The 18,857-nt window shown below is 42.9% G+C and overlaps 1 protein-coding gene across 3 annotated transcripts in view; it reads right to left on the reverse strand.

The window, feature by feature from the left end:
• The window catches only part of rbm26 (RNA binding motif protein 26), an 88,118-nt gene that overhangs the window by 15,615 nt on the left and 53,646 nt on the right, over window positions 1–18,857 (reverse strand). For all 3 annotated transcript variants that reach the window (XM_078402320.1, XM_078402319.1, XM_078402321.1), the window contains exons 19-21: window positions 17,297–17,494; window positions 12,124–12,210; window positions 3,252–3,365 (exon numbers count right to left, since the gene is read on the reverse strand). In XM_078402320.1, the coding sequence (XP_078258446.1) occupies window positions 3,252–3,365; window positions 12,124–12,210; window positions 17,297–17,494 (399 nt within the window). The remainder of the gene's footprint in view (window positions 1–3,251; window positions 3,366–12,123; window positions 12,211–17,296; window positions 17,495–18,857) is intronic.

An 18,857-nucleotide genomic window follows, 5' to 3' on the forward strand; every position in this document is an offset into this window, starting at 1 on the left:
ATTGTCCCTAGTGTGTAGGATAGAACTAGTGATATAGGTGATCGTTGGTCAGCACAGACCCATTGGGCTAAGAGTTGTTTCTATGCACCATCTCTAAACTAAAACTAGATTAGCAGAAAAGCTTGATTAAAGTTTTAGAAACAAAGGTTGACCAAAACACCTATACAAAAGGGGAAATAGAAAGAAAAAATGACAAGAATTTTTTTAATTAAAAAAATCCTGAGAGCTTCTTCAAATATATAAAGCAGGAGCAAAAGTTAAACAAATTTCTTAGAGGCTAAAGCGGGAGAAATTAGAATAAGAAACAAGGGAATGAGCAAACTACTAAACAATACTTGATGTCCATCTATGCAGAAGATATAATGAATGTGACAGAAAGCAAAGGTTTAAGAACAAGCGCAGAACTTAAAATTAATAAATAACTAAGTGAAGGCACAGGAGAAACAATCACGAAGTTGGCAGAGCCACTGTCTAACATTGCCAGAGACCTGGGTTTGATCCTGACCTCAGGTGCTGTCTGTGTGCGGTTTGCATGTACTCCCTGTGATCACATGGGATTCCTCCAGGTGCTCAGGATTCCTTCCACATCCCAAAGAAGTGTGGGTTTGTAGGTTAATTGGCCTCTGCAAATTTCCCTTGGCCTACAGGGAGTGGATGAGAAAGTGGGATAACAAAGACTAAGATTGAACGGGTGATCGATGGTCGCAGTGGGCTCAGTGGGGCAAAGGGTCCATTTCCATGCTCATTTTCTAAACCAAAGTAAACAGGAAGTATCAGATGTTGATAACATTGTAATAGTCCTCCTTTATGGCAATGGTGGATTTGGCCTTGGCTCTTCCAAAAAAAAAAAATTTCCTCCATTAACTTTGATGATTTTCATAGATGCCAAAGAGGGTCGGCAACAAATTTTGAATCCAAACTTACAAAGATGTTCATGATACTGTCCTGAATTGCTCCCAGAACCATTTAGCGGACTGAAGTCAAGAACCCATATTGGAGTTATTGAATCAATGAGTGCCTAAACACAGCTTGATGCCTGCATTAGCAGTATGCCTCTCCATAGAATGCCTCTCCAGCGTGTTTAAATGACTACCGACCGGTGGCCCTCACCTCGGTTGTCATGAAATGCTTTGAGAGGCTAGTCAAGAAGCACATCTGCGCTCTCCTTCCTCACAACATGGACCCACTGCAGTTCGCATACCGTCCGAACAGGTCTACGGATGATGCGGTCTCCCAGGTTCTGCACACCGCTCTCTCTCATCTGGACAGCCAGGGGGGCTATGTGAGGATGCTGTTCATTGACTTTAGTTCAGCATTCAACACAATAGTCCCCAGCAGACTGGTTGAGAAGCTGCTGGAACTGGGGCTTAGCACCCCTCTGTGTGCCTGGGTCCTGGACTTTCTCACCGCCAGGCCCCAGGTGGTCAGGATGGGGGAACACACATCTCCCTCACCCTGAACATAGGATCCCCCCAGGGTTGCGTCCTTAGCCCCCTACTGCACTCCCTGTACACACATGACTGTGGGCCCAGGTTCAGCTCAAACTCCATCATCAAGTTTGCTGATGACACTGTGGTGGTGGGCCGGATCTCCAACAATGATGAGAAGGCCTACCAGGAGGAGGTGGCTGATCTGGCACTCTGGTGTCAGGACAATAGCCTCCTCTTGAATGTCACTAAAACAAAGGAGCTGATTGTGGACTTCAGAAGGGCTAAACATCCAAGGACGTACACACAACTGGAGATAAATGGGTCTACTGTGGATAGGGTGAGCAGTTTTAAATACTTGGCAGTCCACATCACAGAGGATCTGACATGGGCAACGCACATTGCCGCACTGGTGGGTAAGGCAAAGCAGCGCCTTTACCACCTTAGACAACTGAGGAAATTCAGAGTGTCTCTGAGGATCCTTCATTGCTTCTACTCTGGGGCTGTAGAGAGCATCCTGTCCGGCAACATTACAGTCTGGTTTGGGAACAGCTCTGCCCAGGACAGGATGGCCCTGCAGAGAGTAGTGCGTTCGGCAGAACGCACCATGGGAACTACACTCGTCCCCCTGCAGGACCTATACATCAGGAGGTGCAGATCCAGAGCAAGCAAGATCATGAGGGAGCCCTGCCACCCCAGTAAAGGACTGTTCCAGATGCTACGATCAGGCAAACGCCTCCGCTGTCACGCTGTGAAAACGGAGAGGATGAGACGGAGTTTCTTCCCACAGGCCATCAGGACTGTCAACTTTTATAACTCCAGAGATTAAATTTTTGTCTACACTATAGTAACTTATTAACTTTATTTATATGCTGTAACTGTAATTCTTTTTGTGCACAATCCGCAGGCATTGCCACTTTCATTTCACTGCACATCGTGTATGTGTATGTGACAAATAAACTTGACTTGACTTGACAAAGGTAGGAAATTGAACCCCACAAGAATGACTTCTTCCTGCTATAAATTATGGCCAATCAATTCAGGCCACATGAATCTCATTGTAAGTTTGTTCAAGGAAAATAAGAACATGTTTTGGCATTTTCCCCGTCAGTATAATAAGGAACAGCAAAGTTTCTGGAATATATTTGAGACGTGCTGTCAATAAGCCACACCAGTTATCAAAAATCGGTTGGAGTTAATGCTATTATAAAAAATTTGATCTAATGCCCATCTCAGAACACAATTGAGGTTCTGATTACAACTCTGTCCACTGATATACAATGTTCTACATTAAGTTGATGAGTGAGTATGCTCATTGCGTTGCAAATTCAAGCTTGACATGATCAGTCAATTAGGCAAGCTTGTTTTCAACCGGAAATATAGATTTCAGATTTGCATGACAAATCTTCTTGGAAATTTGATAACAGCTTTGCATATGAAGGAATCATACAACATCTGTAGATAGTGCATCCATAAATGACAAGTATTATTATAAAATGTATAGTAGCAAAGGGCAGAACATGGAGATCTCACTTCTGACCTGCATTTCAGTGCTGCATGGAGTGCTGGAGAGCAATAATATTCTCAATGTCTAAATTAGTTTTGCAAACCTTCTTCGCTGGAAGATTGGAACTTTCAGCAAACAAGGTATTAATATAGAACATAGAACAGGGCAGCACAAGAACAAGTCCTGCGACCTACAATCTCTGTTCCGAACATGTTGCCAAGAACAACTCTCATCTTCCTGCGCATTATCCATATCCCTCCACTTCTTGCATATCCAAAAGTCTCAAATGCCAGTATGCAAATATATACAACATTTACCTCCTCTTCATCTGCCTCCACATCTTCAGGCTCAGCAACAGTGGTGGTGGATCCAGGTTTGTACCATGCAAGTTGAAGGTCCTGCCCCTTAAAACGAAATCCATGTAAAGCAGCCTAGAAAATTTAATTGAGAAATTAATTAAATCCAAGTGGACCCATTGGGCTCAAACCTCTCCTGCATTGGTGCAGCACCCTCTTCTCCCCCCCCCCTCCCCCTCCCCTACTCCATCCCCCTCAACCCCCCTTATCCTCCCTCCTTCACATTTAATTGAGAAAATAAAAATCATATCTGTCACTTAACAAAAGCTACATCAAAAAAGTCAAGAACAATGATTGTAAATTGGAGTTAACTGCAATAATTGCAGTTTCTTTGAATAATCTGCCTGGATGAAACTTCCAAGACAATCAGGGCCTCTAAACTACCAAATATGGTGCAAACTAACCGGCTTCCTATTTAAACATGCATGGCATATTTCATAATCCACACCTGAAATAATTGTAACAAATGGTTTAATTAAGAAACCCTAAACCCAAGGCAGTCAACATGCTGAAGAAAACTATAATCATGAGAAGGCACCGACAAAAAAAAAAGTATTGCAATGTATAAGTATACATTAACATAAAAAGTAAAATATGCATGAAAAACACTGGAGATTCTAATTGATCAACAAATAACATAGGGAGTGTATAAAGAATGTAAAAATTAGTAAGGCAGAAGGCATCAGTAACCTAGGACTTCAGAATTAAAAGAAGAAAGGCACAACATTTGTTCATTGATAAGGTATTCCCACCCATAAGCATCAGCCCACTAACTCCCATTGGTGCAGCAAGCTGACATTACAAATGCCTGATGTCAGAAAGGAAAATGTAATCTGTAGTTAAGGTATAAAAATATTAAAGCAAGCATCCTCTTTTTACTGGGCATTTATGGGCAAATTCCCCAATAATTCAAGCTCACATTGGTCATTTCTCCTCAGTTAAGTCATCTATCTGCAACATCGGCTCAGATTTTGTGGCTGGCAGGCTCATCTTCCCTCATCTTAATTACTCCAGGGGCAGCTCAATCACACTTCCTGTACCGCTTGCTATTTTTGCAGTCATGATTCGGTATCCTCACGATTTCACTTAATCCTTTATTTTTCTAACAGGACATTAAGAGCCACGCTCATACAGATACCAAAACTACAAAAAGTGAGAATGGCAGTATTCTTCATCAACTCATTAAAGAATTAAATCGGACGAGACAAAGAACAGATAACAACAAAAATCCACAATCTATATTTGTATTACACTTTTATTTGGCAACTTCCTGGAGGACAACTGCAGAAGAAGGAATGACAATAGTGAACAAAGAAAGAACTAGACCAAGTGGACCCATTGGGCCCAAACCTCTCCTGAATTGGTGCAGCACCCTCTTCTCCCCCCCTCCCCTTCCCCCTACTCCATCCCCCTCAACCCCCCTTATCCTCCCTCCTTCCCCCCTCCCTCCGCCCCTCGGAGATAGATTTAAACTTTAAAATGTGAATAACTTTTAAAATATAACACCGATTTCAATGAAACTTCTTCCATTAGCACCAACGGGATAACCAAGGGGGGTAAATATGTGCAGTATTGGAAAAACTGCCAATTTAGAGTGGGACGGCGGTAGAGCTACTGCCTTGCAGTGCCAGAGACCCAGGTTCGATCCTGACAATGGGTGCTTGTCTGTACGAGGTTTGTACGTTCTCCATGTGATCTGCATGGGTTTTCTCCAAGTTCTTCGGTTTCCTCCCACACTCCAAAGAAGTACAGGTTTGTACATTAATTGGCTTGGCATGAATCTAAAATTGTCGCTAGTGTGTGCAGCATAGGGTAAATGTACGGGGATCGCTGGTCGGCGCAGTCGCGGTGGGCCGAAGGGCTCGTTTCCACGCTGTATCTCTAAACTAAACTAAACATACACTAGACCTCTCCCTCTCTCGATCTCATCCTGATAGGTTCAACTTCTTCTGTTGGCGTACACACAGCTTCAACAACAAGAAACTCGGTCCTTTGTTCCTTTTATGAACAGACACATTAGTTACAACAGATTTCATCCACTATAACCAAAATCTGTTATAAAGCGGTGCGTAATAACAAGGATAGACTGCATTCAGAAAATATACAGCACCAACTGCATTTAGTTTCGTTTTAGAAATGCAGCATGGAAACAGTCCGTTAGGCCCACAAAGTCCATGGCGCCTGTCAACATTAGTTCCAGGTTATCCCACTTTCTCATCCACTAGGGGCAATTTTACAGAGGCCAAATAACCTCTAAACATGCACGTCTTTGGGATGTGGGAGAAAACTGGTGTGCCAAGAGGAAACCCACACAGTCACAAGGAGAAGGTGCAAACTCCACACAGACAGCACCCAAGGTCAGGGGCTAACCTAGGTGTCTGCCGCTTTGAGGCAGCAGCTCTTCCAGCTTCACCACCCAAAATTGAAAACCAATGCTAAAATAATAAATATAAACCAGTATGAACACATTAGCAGCAGAACAAAATAACAACAGTCACAAGATTTATCACATAATGTGGATCAACAGCATGAGAAATTATTATAATTCTTATATGAATTATGTTATATTACTGAGCTCAGGTATAAATTTGTACATTTAAACTTATAAGTGTCGCCAATTTCAGCTGCATTTAAATGTGGATGTATTTCTAAGGCTGGATCTATAACAGAAAATAAATTAAACTAGATTTTCCCATGGCAAATATATTTTTCTGTTAGAATGTAACCACTTTATACAATGGCTTCATTTTAATATCATATGACAGGATAATTTTATTTTATAGAGTCATATATTGATACAGTGTGGAAACAGGCCCTTCGGCCCAACTCGCCCACACCGGCCAACAATGTCCCAGCTACCCTAGTGCCACTTGCCTGCGCTTGGTCCATAACCTTCCAAACCTGTCCAATCCATGTACCTGTGCAAATGTTTCTTAAACGATGGGATAATCCCAGCCTCAACTGCCTCCTCTGGCAGCTTGTTCCATACACCCACCACCCTGTGTGTGAAAAAGTTACCCCTCGGATTCCTATTAAATCTTTTCCCCTTCACCTTGAACCTCATACCCTCTAGTCCTGGCAACATCCTCGTAAATCTTTTCTGAACCTTTTCAAGCTTGACAATATCTTTCCTATAACATGGTGCCCGGAACTGAACACAGTATTCTAAATGCGGTCTTACCAATGTCTTATACAACTGCAACATGACCTCCCAACTTCTATACACAATACTCTGACTGCTGAAGGCCAAAGTGCCAAAAGCCTTTTTGACCACCTTATCTACCTGCGACTCGTCCTTCAAGGAACCATGCACTTATATCCCAAGATCCCTCTGCTCTCCAACACAACCCAGAGGCCTACCATTTACTGTGCAGGTCTTGCCCTTGTTCAACGTCCCAAAATGCAACACCTCACACTTCACTGTATTCAATTCCATCACCCATTCCTCCACCCACCTGACCAATTGATCCAGATCCTGCTGCAATCGTTCACAATCATCTTTACTATCTGCAAAACCACTAACTTTTGGATCATCAGCAAACTACCTAATCTTACCCTATGTTCTCATCCAAATCATTGATGTAGATGACAAACAGTAACAGGCCCAGCACCGAACACTGTGGCACACCACTACTCACAGGCCTCCATTCTGAGAAGCAACCTCCCACCATCACCTTCTGCTTACTTCCATGGAGCCAATTTCAGACCTCCAAACATTTGATTTTACAAATTCATAATTTTGATATCCAAAATTCAGAATTTTACACATCAAAATTCATAATATGGTGCGTAATGCAACTTTTCAGCAAAAAAATAATGCACGCCAAATGCGCGTTCTTTTATTCAGGTGTGAAAAACAACTATTATTTCCAACAGTCTAGAGTTATTGGACTACATGTACAATGTTAGGCCTATCATGAATATATTCTGCTATTTATAGAAAGGTTATTGAACATAGATACTTTTTGCAACACAAAGAAAAAAATTGTTTTGTTTTGTTTTTTTCTTACACATCCCAATTCTCTTGATATTGAATAAAAGAACAATGGTCATAAAATATATGACTAAGTTTTGAAGAAAGAGTTGATATTTGCGACTCGACAAGCATGCATGAAGTAAATTCGTACATTAATTGACAATCAGCCCAAAAAGGTGGTAATTGGCTTTTCTGCTGTGTTATATATTTTATCCCCATCTTAATTAATTAATTAATATACTTATATAATCTTGCACTTAAATTTAATATTTACTCATTACGGTTCCACCACTGACTTTCTGGCACTCGGTTCCTGAGCTTTGCTGGTTGGCTCCAGCTGGGCTGGAGTTCCAGAGCCCCGGCCGCGGGTTGCAAATTCAACCCACCGTTCGGCCATGAAAGTCCCGATTAGGTCGAGATTGGCAGCCTTGCCCAGCCTAGGTGCCACATTTTCGGGGAGACGTTCAGGGCGGGGGGATTTCTCGCAGAACCCTTAGCGACCTCTAGCAGTTCAATTGACAAATTGCAATTACCGACTGTTTTGCGGAAAAATGTGACGCGAAATCGGAATGGCGGAAATGAAATAAGAAAGCGGAAACTTTCCACCAAATTCGGAAGGGTTGGGAGGGGTGCAATTTGCTATCCATTCAGCTATCTCTCCTTGGATCCCATGAGTTCTAACCGTTCAGAGCAGCCTACCATGCGGCTCCTTGTCAAACGCCTTACTAAAGTCCATATACACATCTACAGCTCTGCCCTCAACAACCTTTTTGCTCACGTTTTCAAAAAAATTAATCAGATTTGTGAGACACGACCTCCCACGCACAAAACCACGCTGACTGTCTCTAATCAGCCCTTGCCCATCCAAATGCCTGTATATTCTATCCCTCAAAATACTTTCCAGTAACTTACAAACTACCGATGTTAAGCTCACCAGCCTATAGTTACCAGCATTTTCCCTGCAGCCCTTCTTGAAAAGAGGCACAACATTTGTCACCCTCCAATCCTCTGGCACCTCTCCTGTATTTAAGGACATAAATTTTAACCTGGCTCCCGCAATTTCCTCTTTAGTTTCCCGCAATGTCCTCGGATATATCTGATCAGGCCCCGCAGATTTGTCTATCTTCAAACGCAACAGTACCTTCAGTACTTACTCGACAGTAACCCTGACTGCTCTCATGCCACTTCCAGTTGCTGCTCCAATTTCCTCCGTCCTACTGTCTTTCTCCTCGGTAAATACAGAAGAGAAATACTCATTGAGGACCTTGCCTATCTCCTGTGGCTCCACACAGAGGTGACTGCTTTTATTCTTGAGAGGTCCCACTCTCTCTCTCTAGTTGCCCTTTTCTCCCTTATGTATTTATAAAATCTTTTGGGATAGTCTTTTATGCTACCCGCCAGAGCTATCTCCAGGCCCCTTTTTGCCCTTCTGATCTCAATTTTTAGCTTTCTCCTTACTTCCCGAAACTCCTCCAGGGATGCACTTGATACCAACATCTTTTGTATCAACATCTCAATTTGACCAACATCTCAATTTCCCTCGTCAGCCAAGCTTCCTTATGTTTGCCTGCTTTGCCTTTCACTCTAACGGGGACATACACATCCTGAGCTCTCTTCAGTACACTTTTAAAAACATCCCACTAGGCCAATGTTCCTTTCCCCTCAAATAACCTATAACTATAATATCGCCTTGTCCTCATTAATTACTTCCTCAAAAAACTAATTCATAAGACATGCTCTAACACATACAAAACGCTGACTATCCCTAATCAGCCTGCCTATCCAAATGCATATAAATGCTATCAATAGACAATAGACAATAGGTGCAGGAGGAGGCCATTCGGCCCTTCGAGCCAGCACCGCCATTCAATGTGATCATGGCTGATAATTCTCAATCAGTACCCCGTTCCTGCCTTCTCCCCATACCCCCTGACTCTGCTATCCTTAAGAGCTCTATCTAGCTCTCTCTTGAATGCATTCAGAGAATTGGCCTCCACTGTCTTTTGAGGCAGAGAATACCACAGATTCACAACTCTCTGACTGAAAAGGTTTTTCCTCATCTCAATTCTAAATGGCCTACCCCTTATTCTTAAACTGTGGCCCCTTGTTCTGGACTCCCCCAACATTGGGAACATGTTTCCTGCATCTAACGTATCCAACCCCTTAATAATCTTATACGTTTCGATAAGATCTCCTCTCAGCCTTCTAAATTCCAGTGTATACGATCCTAGTCGCTCCAGTCTTTCAACATAGAACAGTCCCGCCATTCCGGGAATTAACCTAGTAACCTTACGCTCCACGCCCTCAATAGCAAGAATATCCTTCCTCAAATTTGGAGACCAGAACTGCACACAGTACTCCAGGTGTGGTCTCACTAGGGTCCTGTACAACTGCAGAAGGACCTCTTTGCTCCTATACTCAACTCCTGTTGTTATGAAGGCCAACATTCCATTGGCTTTCTTCACTGACTGCTGTACCTGCATGCTTCCTTTCAGTGACTGATACACTAGGACACCCAGATCTCGTTGTACGTCCCCTTTTCCTAACTTGACACCATTCAGATAATACTCTGCCTTCCTATTCTTACCACCAAAGTGGATAACCTCACACTTATCCACATTAAACTGCATCTGCCATGCATCCGCCCACTCACATAACCTGTCCAAGTCACCCTGCAACCTCATAGCATCTTCCTCACAGTTGACACTACCACCCAGCTTTGTATCATCTGCAAATTTGCTAATGGTACTTTTAATCCCTTCATCCGTCATTAATGTATATTGTAAATAGCTGCGGTCCCAGCATCGAGCCTTGCGGTACCCCACTAGTTACTGCCTGCCATTCTGAAAGGGACCCATTTATCCCCATTCTTTGCTTTCTGTCTGTCAACCAATTTTCTATCCATGTCAGTACCCTACCTCCAATACCATGTGCTCTAATTTTGCCCACTAATCTCCTATGTGGAACCTTGTCAAAGGCTTTCTGAAAGTCAAGGTACACCACATCCACCAGCTCTCCCCTGTCAATTTTCCTAGTTACATCCCTCAGAATACGCTCCAGTAACATCCCTACGAGACATTAGGCTGACTGGTCAATAGTCCCAAGACTTTTCCTTGCAACCCTTCTTAAATAGAGGCACAATATTAGATGCCTTCCAATCTTCCGGCACACCACCTGTATCTAATGATGATTCGTATATCTCAGCCAGGGCAGCTGCCATTTCTTCTCTAGCTTCCCACAGCGTCTAGGATATATCTGATATGGCCTTAAGATGTTCAGCACTTCCTCAACTGTAATACTGACTGTACTCGAGATATTTTCATTAACTGTCCCAAGATCCCCAGTCCTCATATCTTTCTCCATGGTAAACACAGAGTAGCAATAATCATTAAAGACCTTGCCCATCTCCTTCAGCTCCACATGGAGATGACCATTTTGGTTACAATGGGCCCTATTCTCTCCTTTTTCCTTATTGTACATACAATTTCTGGATTTCCTTTAATATTATCTGACACAGCTATCTCCTACCCCCCTTTTGCCCTTCTGACATAGCTATCTCCTACCCCCTTTGTAAGAACACTCCTCATTTCTGAACCTCCTCCAGGGATACACAATCCCAGCTTCCTATACTCATTCCATGCCTCCTCCTTTTTCCTGACAAGAACCTCAATTTCTCTCATCATCCAAACTTCCTTATTCTCACCCACTTTCCCCTTCATTCCAACAGGAAGACGTATGCCCTGAACTCTTGTCACCACACTTTAACAAACATCCCACTTACCGGATGTTCCTTTGTCAGCAAACAACCTACACCAATCAACCCAAGCAAGTTGCTGTGTAATACCATCAAAGTTGGCCTTGCCCCAATTCGGAATTTAACTTGTGGGCCCACCCAGTCTTTATCCATAACTATCTTAAAGCTAATTGAACAGTTATTGCTGGTCCCGAAAGGATCACCCACCAACATTTTAGTCACTTGCCCGTCCCAATTTCTTAAGAGTACATCCAGCTTTGCCCTCTCCCATCAGAATCACTGAAACTGGATGAGCTGGATGTACTCTTAAGAAATTGGGACCTCTACATGTAGGGCCCTCTACATGTTTCCTGAGGAATTTTTCCTGAATATATTTCACAAACTCCACCCCATCCAAACCCTTAGCACCGTGACAGTCCCAGTATATATTGGGGAAGTTAATATGACTATTATAACTATGACTAGTTAAGATTACCTTATTGCCTTCCAGTTGCCTGCAATCACTTGGCATATTTGCTCCTCCAATTCCCGCTGACTATTTGGGGGCCTGTAGTATACTGCCAACAAAGTAATCATCCCTTTTTAAAATTTCTTAGGTCCATCTATACAGATGCACTGGATGAACCATCAGTAATGTCACATCAGGCTACTGCCATGACAATCTCCTTAATCAATTAGGCAACACCCCCTCCTTTTTACCTCCATTTTCATCTCTCCTGTTGCAGCTGTACCCTGGAATATCAAGTTGCCAGACCCGTCCCTCTCTTAGCCAGGTTTCCGTAATGGTTACAACATCTCAGTCTCATGTATCTACCCACGCTCAGAGTTCATCCACCTAACCCATCAAGTATTGCGCATTAAAATAAGTCTAATTCAATCCTGCGGTCTTTCCTCGGTCCCTGTCATTCCTATTCTGTCCACTGAACTTTCTTTCATCAACACTTATGCAACAGCTGTAAACCACAAGCCTGTGCATTTTATTGGGCCGGATTGTTAAGAATCACTGAAATTGAATTTGTGCATTCAAAGTGACTTCTATTTAAGTATTATTATGATTATTCACATTTTAAAGCATGTTTATAGTGTGGAAAGCATTTACTTACAGCCTCTGCTTCTGCCCTCGTCTTGTACATAATGATTGCATGACAAGAACCATCCTCAATTTGACAATCCTCGATTTCACCAAATTGCTTGAAAGAGAAAGAGAAGTCTTTTTTAAAACTAAACGAAACAAAACAGTTTCATAATCAAACTCTGGATCTTACTTAAAAAAAGGAACAAATTCAACTGTAAATAAAAATACTTCTCAATAGTCTAAAGTAATCCCATGTCAGCAAAATAATGCACCTGAATGAGGAGATCCTAACAATGTGTCAAAAATGATAAGCGTAAATTATATGCTAATCTAATTTTATAAACTGGACATGTTACAATATAATTTGATTTGTAACTTATGCACATCCCGTTCAGTGGGCCTTTTTAAAATTTGTTTTGTAACTTAATTCCACAGCAGAAAGCAGAGAAATTGTCTGGAGAAGTCAGCCTCCAACATATTTGGCTGGGCACTGCAAAAATATACAGAAACATTCTCTTAAAGGGTGACAGCTTGTCATAAAAATCATTGGTTGAGGAAGTGACAGAAAATGTGTCTAAATGGATACAGTGACATAGCAAACCTATTCATAAAACATTGTTCCATTTTATTGCTTTCTGCAGAACCATGCATGTTGAACATTCAGGAGCTCCATTTGGATTAGCTTCACCATTTGGCCACCTTCAAACACCATGCTAAAATTAATGCCATACTTGTGTCACCCTCCACAACTGTGCATAAAGACAATACAAAATTAAAAATAACAACTTTACAAAATATTGCCAATCTAGTAATTAAATGCAAACTGTGCTGCTTGACGTCCCCAAAAGTATGTTAAGTATCACCAGAGGATCATTCCATTTGGTATTGGGAGAACAGTCAGCGAAAAGTTATCATCTGCATAAACGTAGTCTATGATCAAGTTTAATGCATTTCAAAATTGTATTTATACTTAACTCATTTGTTTTAAACCTCTTTCTTTTAAAAGAACTGCTAAACCAAGTGAGAACTTAAATATTTCTGACATTCACTGCTGAGATACATCCGATGCCATAAAATTCTGAATGCATGTATTCTGAGGTGACCAGCCATGTTCATTCTCGGCATCATTTATTTAAATTCTAACTACATATGAAAAAAATCCAATACTTGACTCATCAAATATGTTAAGTCTGGTGCACTATTCTGGAGCCCACATTTGCTGATCGATTATCTTTTCCTCTTTACGTTTCCCAAAAAGAAATAAATTTGAAGTTAGTTTTGATAACAATGATGCTTCAGCCCATCTGAGATTGTTGAATGTCAATTGAGCAACTTAATATTTTTAAAATGCTATCCAATTCTGCTTTTAAAATAAAAAAACTTAAAACATATTTCAGACTGTGCAAGTATAAAAAAATCATTAACATTCCAAGTCAATTCTGAGTTTCCAGGAATTATTACAAAGCAATTGCTTAAGAGGGATTCATGCAGTTTCAAGTGGATCATAACTGTGCCATTTATGAGGGAGGAAAAACAAAGCAGGAAATGCTTTGTAAATATATATACCCGTTTTAGTTTTCAAAACAGAACAATATAGCATATGCAAGACCATTGTCAATAATATCAACAAAATGACTATATTCCTGTTTCATGTGCACAGCAAGGCTATGCCTCGGGATGATAAGGATGTTGGTAGGAATACATTTGTAATGAATCAGAATTATAAAATATTCCGAGAGTTTAATAGGTTTGAAACCCAGTTACGGATGTAGGTGCACAGATTTCACAATCATACTCATTGAGACCATTTCAGCAGAACTCAGACAGCTCCGCCAATCAAAAGATGAGGCCTTCAGGTGCGGGGATACAGACCTCTACAGGCAGGCCAAGTACAAGTTGAGAAGAGGAATCAGAGCTGCCAAGGAAAGGTACTCTGAGATGCTGAGGAGCAAGTTCTCAGCTAATGACTCCTCTTCAGTTTGGAGGGGCTTGCAAGAAATCACCAGCTACAAGAGGAAAACCCTTGGACAATCGTCAGCTGACCAACAACCTGAACAAGTTTTACTCCAGGTTCAACAAACAGAAACATAATCCTGGGATCCCCCCCCTCCTCCCCCAATCATCACTTCACACGTACTAACAGACTGACTCCTGTTTGCAAAGACTGGACCCTTCCCCACCCACTCCTCCCCAGGCAGCAATTCACGCCTACTCACAAACTGACTACAGTTTGCAAAGCTTCCACCCCCACCCCTCTGCAATCACCAATTTGCACATACTCACAGCCGCGTCCATTGCCCAACATCAGTCTGGCCTCTTCTCCATCTCCAACAATAGAAATTGCGGAGATGGAGAGGCTATTCAGGAAACAGAAAAGCCGGAAATCTCCAGGACCGGACAATGTTTCCCCCTCTACCCTCAAGCTCTGTGCCGAACAACTGGCACCGATCTACACAGACATTTTCAACCAGTCCCTGCAAACCTGCACTGTCCCTGCCTGCTTCAAGGTCTCCGCTATTGTCCCTGAACCCAAAAAGACAAGGATCACTGGTCTTAATGACTACAGGCCTGTCGCACTGACCTCTGTAGTCATGGAGACCGCTGAAAGACGTGCTGGCCCAGCTGAAAATCATCATAAACCCCCAGCTGGACACTCTGCAGTTTGCATACAGGGCCAATAGATCGGTGGTTGACACAGTCAACCTAGGCCTGCACTTCATCCTCCAGCACCTAGACCGCAAGGGGACCTATGCCAGGATTCTGTTTGTGGACTTTAGCTCTGCATTTAACACCATTGTGCCAGAGCTACTACACTCCAAACTCTCCCAGTTGACTGTGCCTGAACCCCTGTCAGTGGATCACCAACTTCCTGACAGACAGGAAGCAGCATGTGAGGCTGGGAAAGCACATCTAGGACCCGCAGACCCTCAGCATAGGAGCACCGCAAGGCTGCGTACTCTCCCCTCTCCTTTACTCACTCTACACTAGACATGTCCAAAGTCCGGCCCGGGGGCCAATCGCAGCCCGAGGTCAGATTTTATACGGCCCGCAGCTTCCGTCTTAAAATTTATTATTTATGGCCCGCCAACACTGTCTAACAGAATGAAGGTAGGGGGCGACTACACCTCCCGGCGGTCAGCGCTGCCTGAACTCCCCCCGCCCCGAGCGGGAGAGGCGACGGCGACTACACTTCCCGGCGGCGGGGTTGAGGGCGTGCTGGGTGGGGGGGGGGAGCAGCAGCTGAGCTCTCTTCACCCCGCACGCTCATTGGCAGGTGCTCCCGTCAGTCGGGCGGGTGCCGCATCCCCCCCAGCGGGAGATGCGACGGCGATTACACCTCCCGGCAGTCAGCGCTGCCCGATCTGCGGATTGTCAGACGCGAGGTCCGGGGGGTGGGAGCGCATTAGTTGAAGGTCCAGGGGGGGGAGCGCATTAGTTAAAGGTTTGGGGGGGGGGGGGGGGGGGGGGGTGGGAGCGCATTAGTTAAAGGTCCGGGAGGGGGGCGCATTAGTTAAAGGTTCGGGGGGGGGGGGGGCATTGGCCCTTGGGTATTTTCACATTATCAAATCTGGCCCTCTTTGAAAAAAGTTTGGACACCACTGCTCTACACCAACGACTGCACCTCCACAGACTCCTGTGTCAAGCTCCTCAAGTTTGCGGATGACAACCCTGATTGGACTGATCCAGGATGGTGAGGAATCTGCCCAGACGGGAAGTGACACAGCCGGCGTCCTGGTGCCATCGCACCAACCTGGAGCTCAATGCTCTTAAGACAGTGGAACTAATTGTAGACTTTCGAAGAGTTCCCCCTCCCCTCCCCCCACTCACCATCATCAACACCACAGTCACATCTGTGGAGTCATTTAAGTTCCTTGGAACCATCATCTCCAGGGACCTTAAATGGGAGGCCACCATCGACTCCACAGTCAAAAAGGCCCAACAGAGGATGTACTTCCTGCGGCAACTGAGGAAGCACAATCTGCCACAGACAATGATGGTCCAATTCTATACTGCTATCATTGAGTCCGTCCTCACCTTCTCCATCATGGTCTGGTTTGGCTCAGCCACCAAGCACGACATCCGGAGGCTGCAACGGATCGTTCAATCAACTGAGAAGGATGGTGGCTGCAACCTTCCCATTAATGAACTGTACACTGCAAGGGCCAGGAAGCGAGCGGGCAAGATCATCTCTGACCCCTCTCACCCTGGCCACAAACTCTTTGAAGCACTTCCCACTGGAAGGCGACTCCGGACTGTCAAAGCAGCCACAGCCAGACATAAAAAAAGCTTTTTTCCACGAGTAGTAGTTCTACTCAATAACCAAAGTCTGTAGTCTCTTTTTTGTTCTGGTTTATTTTCACCCACGCTTTGACCGTAAGGTTGTATCCTTATTGTTTTGACGTGGTTATGCTTTAGTCTTAATTGTTAACTGTATGTTTGTGTTGTTATTTGTGAGCGGAGCACCAAGACACATTCCTTGTATATGCACATACTTGGCCAATGAACTTATTCATTCATTCATTCTTCTCGTTTTTAATTGTAGATTGTGAAACAGTCCAACTAAAATGCTAGACACTAAGAATTTGAAAATCAAAGGAAATCTGAAAAAAAAGCTCAAAATATTCAGCACATCAGGCTGCATCTGTGGGAAGAGAGTTAATGTTTCAGGCCATGGACCCATTATCGGTACATGGAATTTTAAAAAAAAATTAGCGCTGATTATTAGTAACTCAAATATTAATTAGTAGCATATCAGATGAGGGGAAAAATTATCTTAGAAGGACATGCACTTATTGGGTAGATAGAGAGGCAGAATGGCAAGTTGGATTACACTGTTTCCATGGAGACAGACCATAAGCTCAAACACTGTGCATTTTGATTTTATCTTTTTGTAATTTTTCCTTTTGCTGGTTTTGTGAATTGAGTGGGTATCAACCACGTCAATGTTGTACCCCGTAGGGAACCTATATTCAGTATTTATTTAACAAAAATATTTAAAGAAATGGAAGATCCTCTCACTGGTAGTTAGTGAGCGACCCACGGTGCATTAGCTTCTTAATATCAACACGAGCTTGGCGAGTGCTGATGGGATGATCCTAGTATTGTTGGGCCATGGTCAGAAGATTAGATCAAAATTTCCTGTTCCATCTGACCCAGTTCTTCAAAATCTATCAGGTTGACTAATGTAAAATTTTACGTACTGCAAAATGTGGCAAGACTTCATCTTGGTCCCCTTCTGAAAATCCAGAGATATTCAATGCTTTTGGACGGTGGTCAACTACTGAATGGAAAGGTAGATTCCGGCCTCGGCGCCCTCTGCCTCTACCTCTGTGCCCACCTCGGCCTCTGGAATGGTGTCCTCTCCCACGAACAGAAGAAAGGATCCCCCGTTTGGCAGCCTGCAACACCAATATGAACACATAACTAGCTCCGATCTCTTTGACATGTTAAATGGAAATGATTAAAACACAAGTCAAATCTAATCTTCCTTTAAAGGCATAATCGCCCTAGCTGTGACAATAACAAACTTCAGCAAGCACCAAACTGGAACTGGTTTAAATCTAACTGCTTGTTAGTGAAAATCATAAAAACATTGCAGATGGTAAAAATCTAAAATAAAACAGAAAATCCTGGAAAATTCAGGTCAGGCTGCACTCAAAGGAAGAGTTAATTATTAACCAAAATTATTCATCTTTGGTCAAAAACGCTGCTGGGTTTCTTAAGCCTTGGCATTAATTAAATCTTGATGCAGGGTCTTGACCTGAAACCATCCCTTTGCCCCAACAGAGGCTGTCTGGCCAGCTGAGCTCTGCCAGCACTTTGTTCTGTTTTGCTTCATATTCTAGCATCTGCATTTATTAGTATTTCTTCTCTGGAAATTCAAACGTTGAAGGAAGACTTGATTCTCTGGAACGTTGGAGGCTGAGGGGAGACTTGATAGAAGTATATAAAATTATGACTAGATAGGGTAGACAATTGGAAACTTTTTTTCATAGGGTGAGTGTCCAACACTAGAGGACACAGCTATAAAGGTTAGGTGAGAGGGGGAAAGTTTAATGGAGATGCGTAGGGCATGTTTTTTTTACACATTGTGGTGGGAGCCTGAATCATGGTCAGGGGTGGTGCTGGAGGCTGATACGATAGTGGCATTTGATGCTTTTAGATAGGCACATGGAAGTTCTAGGAATCGAGGGATATGAATCATATACAGGCAGACGAGACTAGTTTAACTTGGCATTATGTTCGGTGGAGGCATTGTGGGCCAAAGGGCTCGCTCCTGTGGTGTACTGTTCTACGTCCAAATCCTTTCTCCTCTCAGTTTCCAGTGGTAAATAATTCACCCTGAGATTTGCTCCCTGTTTCTACTCCCCGACCAGGGGAAGGATTCTTGGCATTTCGTCCAACAACTCCCCTTAGAATGTTATCATTAATGTCCTATAATATTTCCTACACCGCATTCTACAATAACTCAGATTGACAGATTTGGACTGCAAAAAGATAACTGAAACATTAGATGTATACATAATTATGCATAGGAAATATTAAGAAAACATAAAAAATTAAAAAACTAAAATATACAAGAGAAACAAACCATACGGAGTTTGCTGATTATATTAAACTGACAGACAATGCTGCCACCTTCTGCAAACTCCTATAATTGCAGCATTCTTCTCAGTTTTGTTTTTAAATCAGTTTAAGTTAGTAGAATTGTAATGAATTGCTCTATATTAACTAAAGCAAGTAGTGAGTGTGTTGCAAACA

The sequence above is a fragment of the Rhinoraja longicauda genome, chromosome 7 (assembly GCF_053455715.1).
Source record: "Rhinoraja longicauda isolate Sanriku21f chromosome 7, sRhiLon1.1, whole genome shotgun sequence".
NCBI classification, from domain to species: domain Eukaryota; kingdom Metazoa; phylum Chordata; class Chondrichthyes; order Rajiformes; family Arhynchobatidae; genus Rhinoraja; species Rhinoraja longicauda.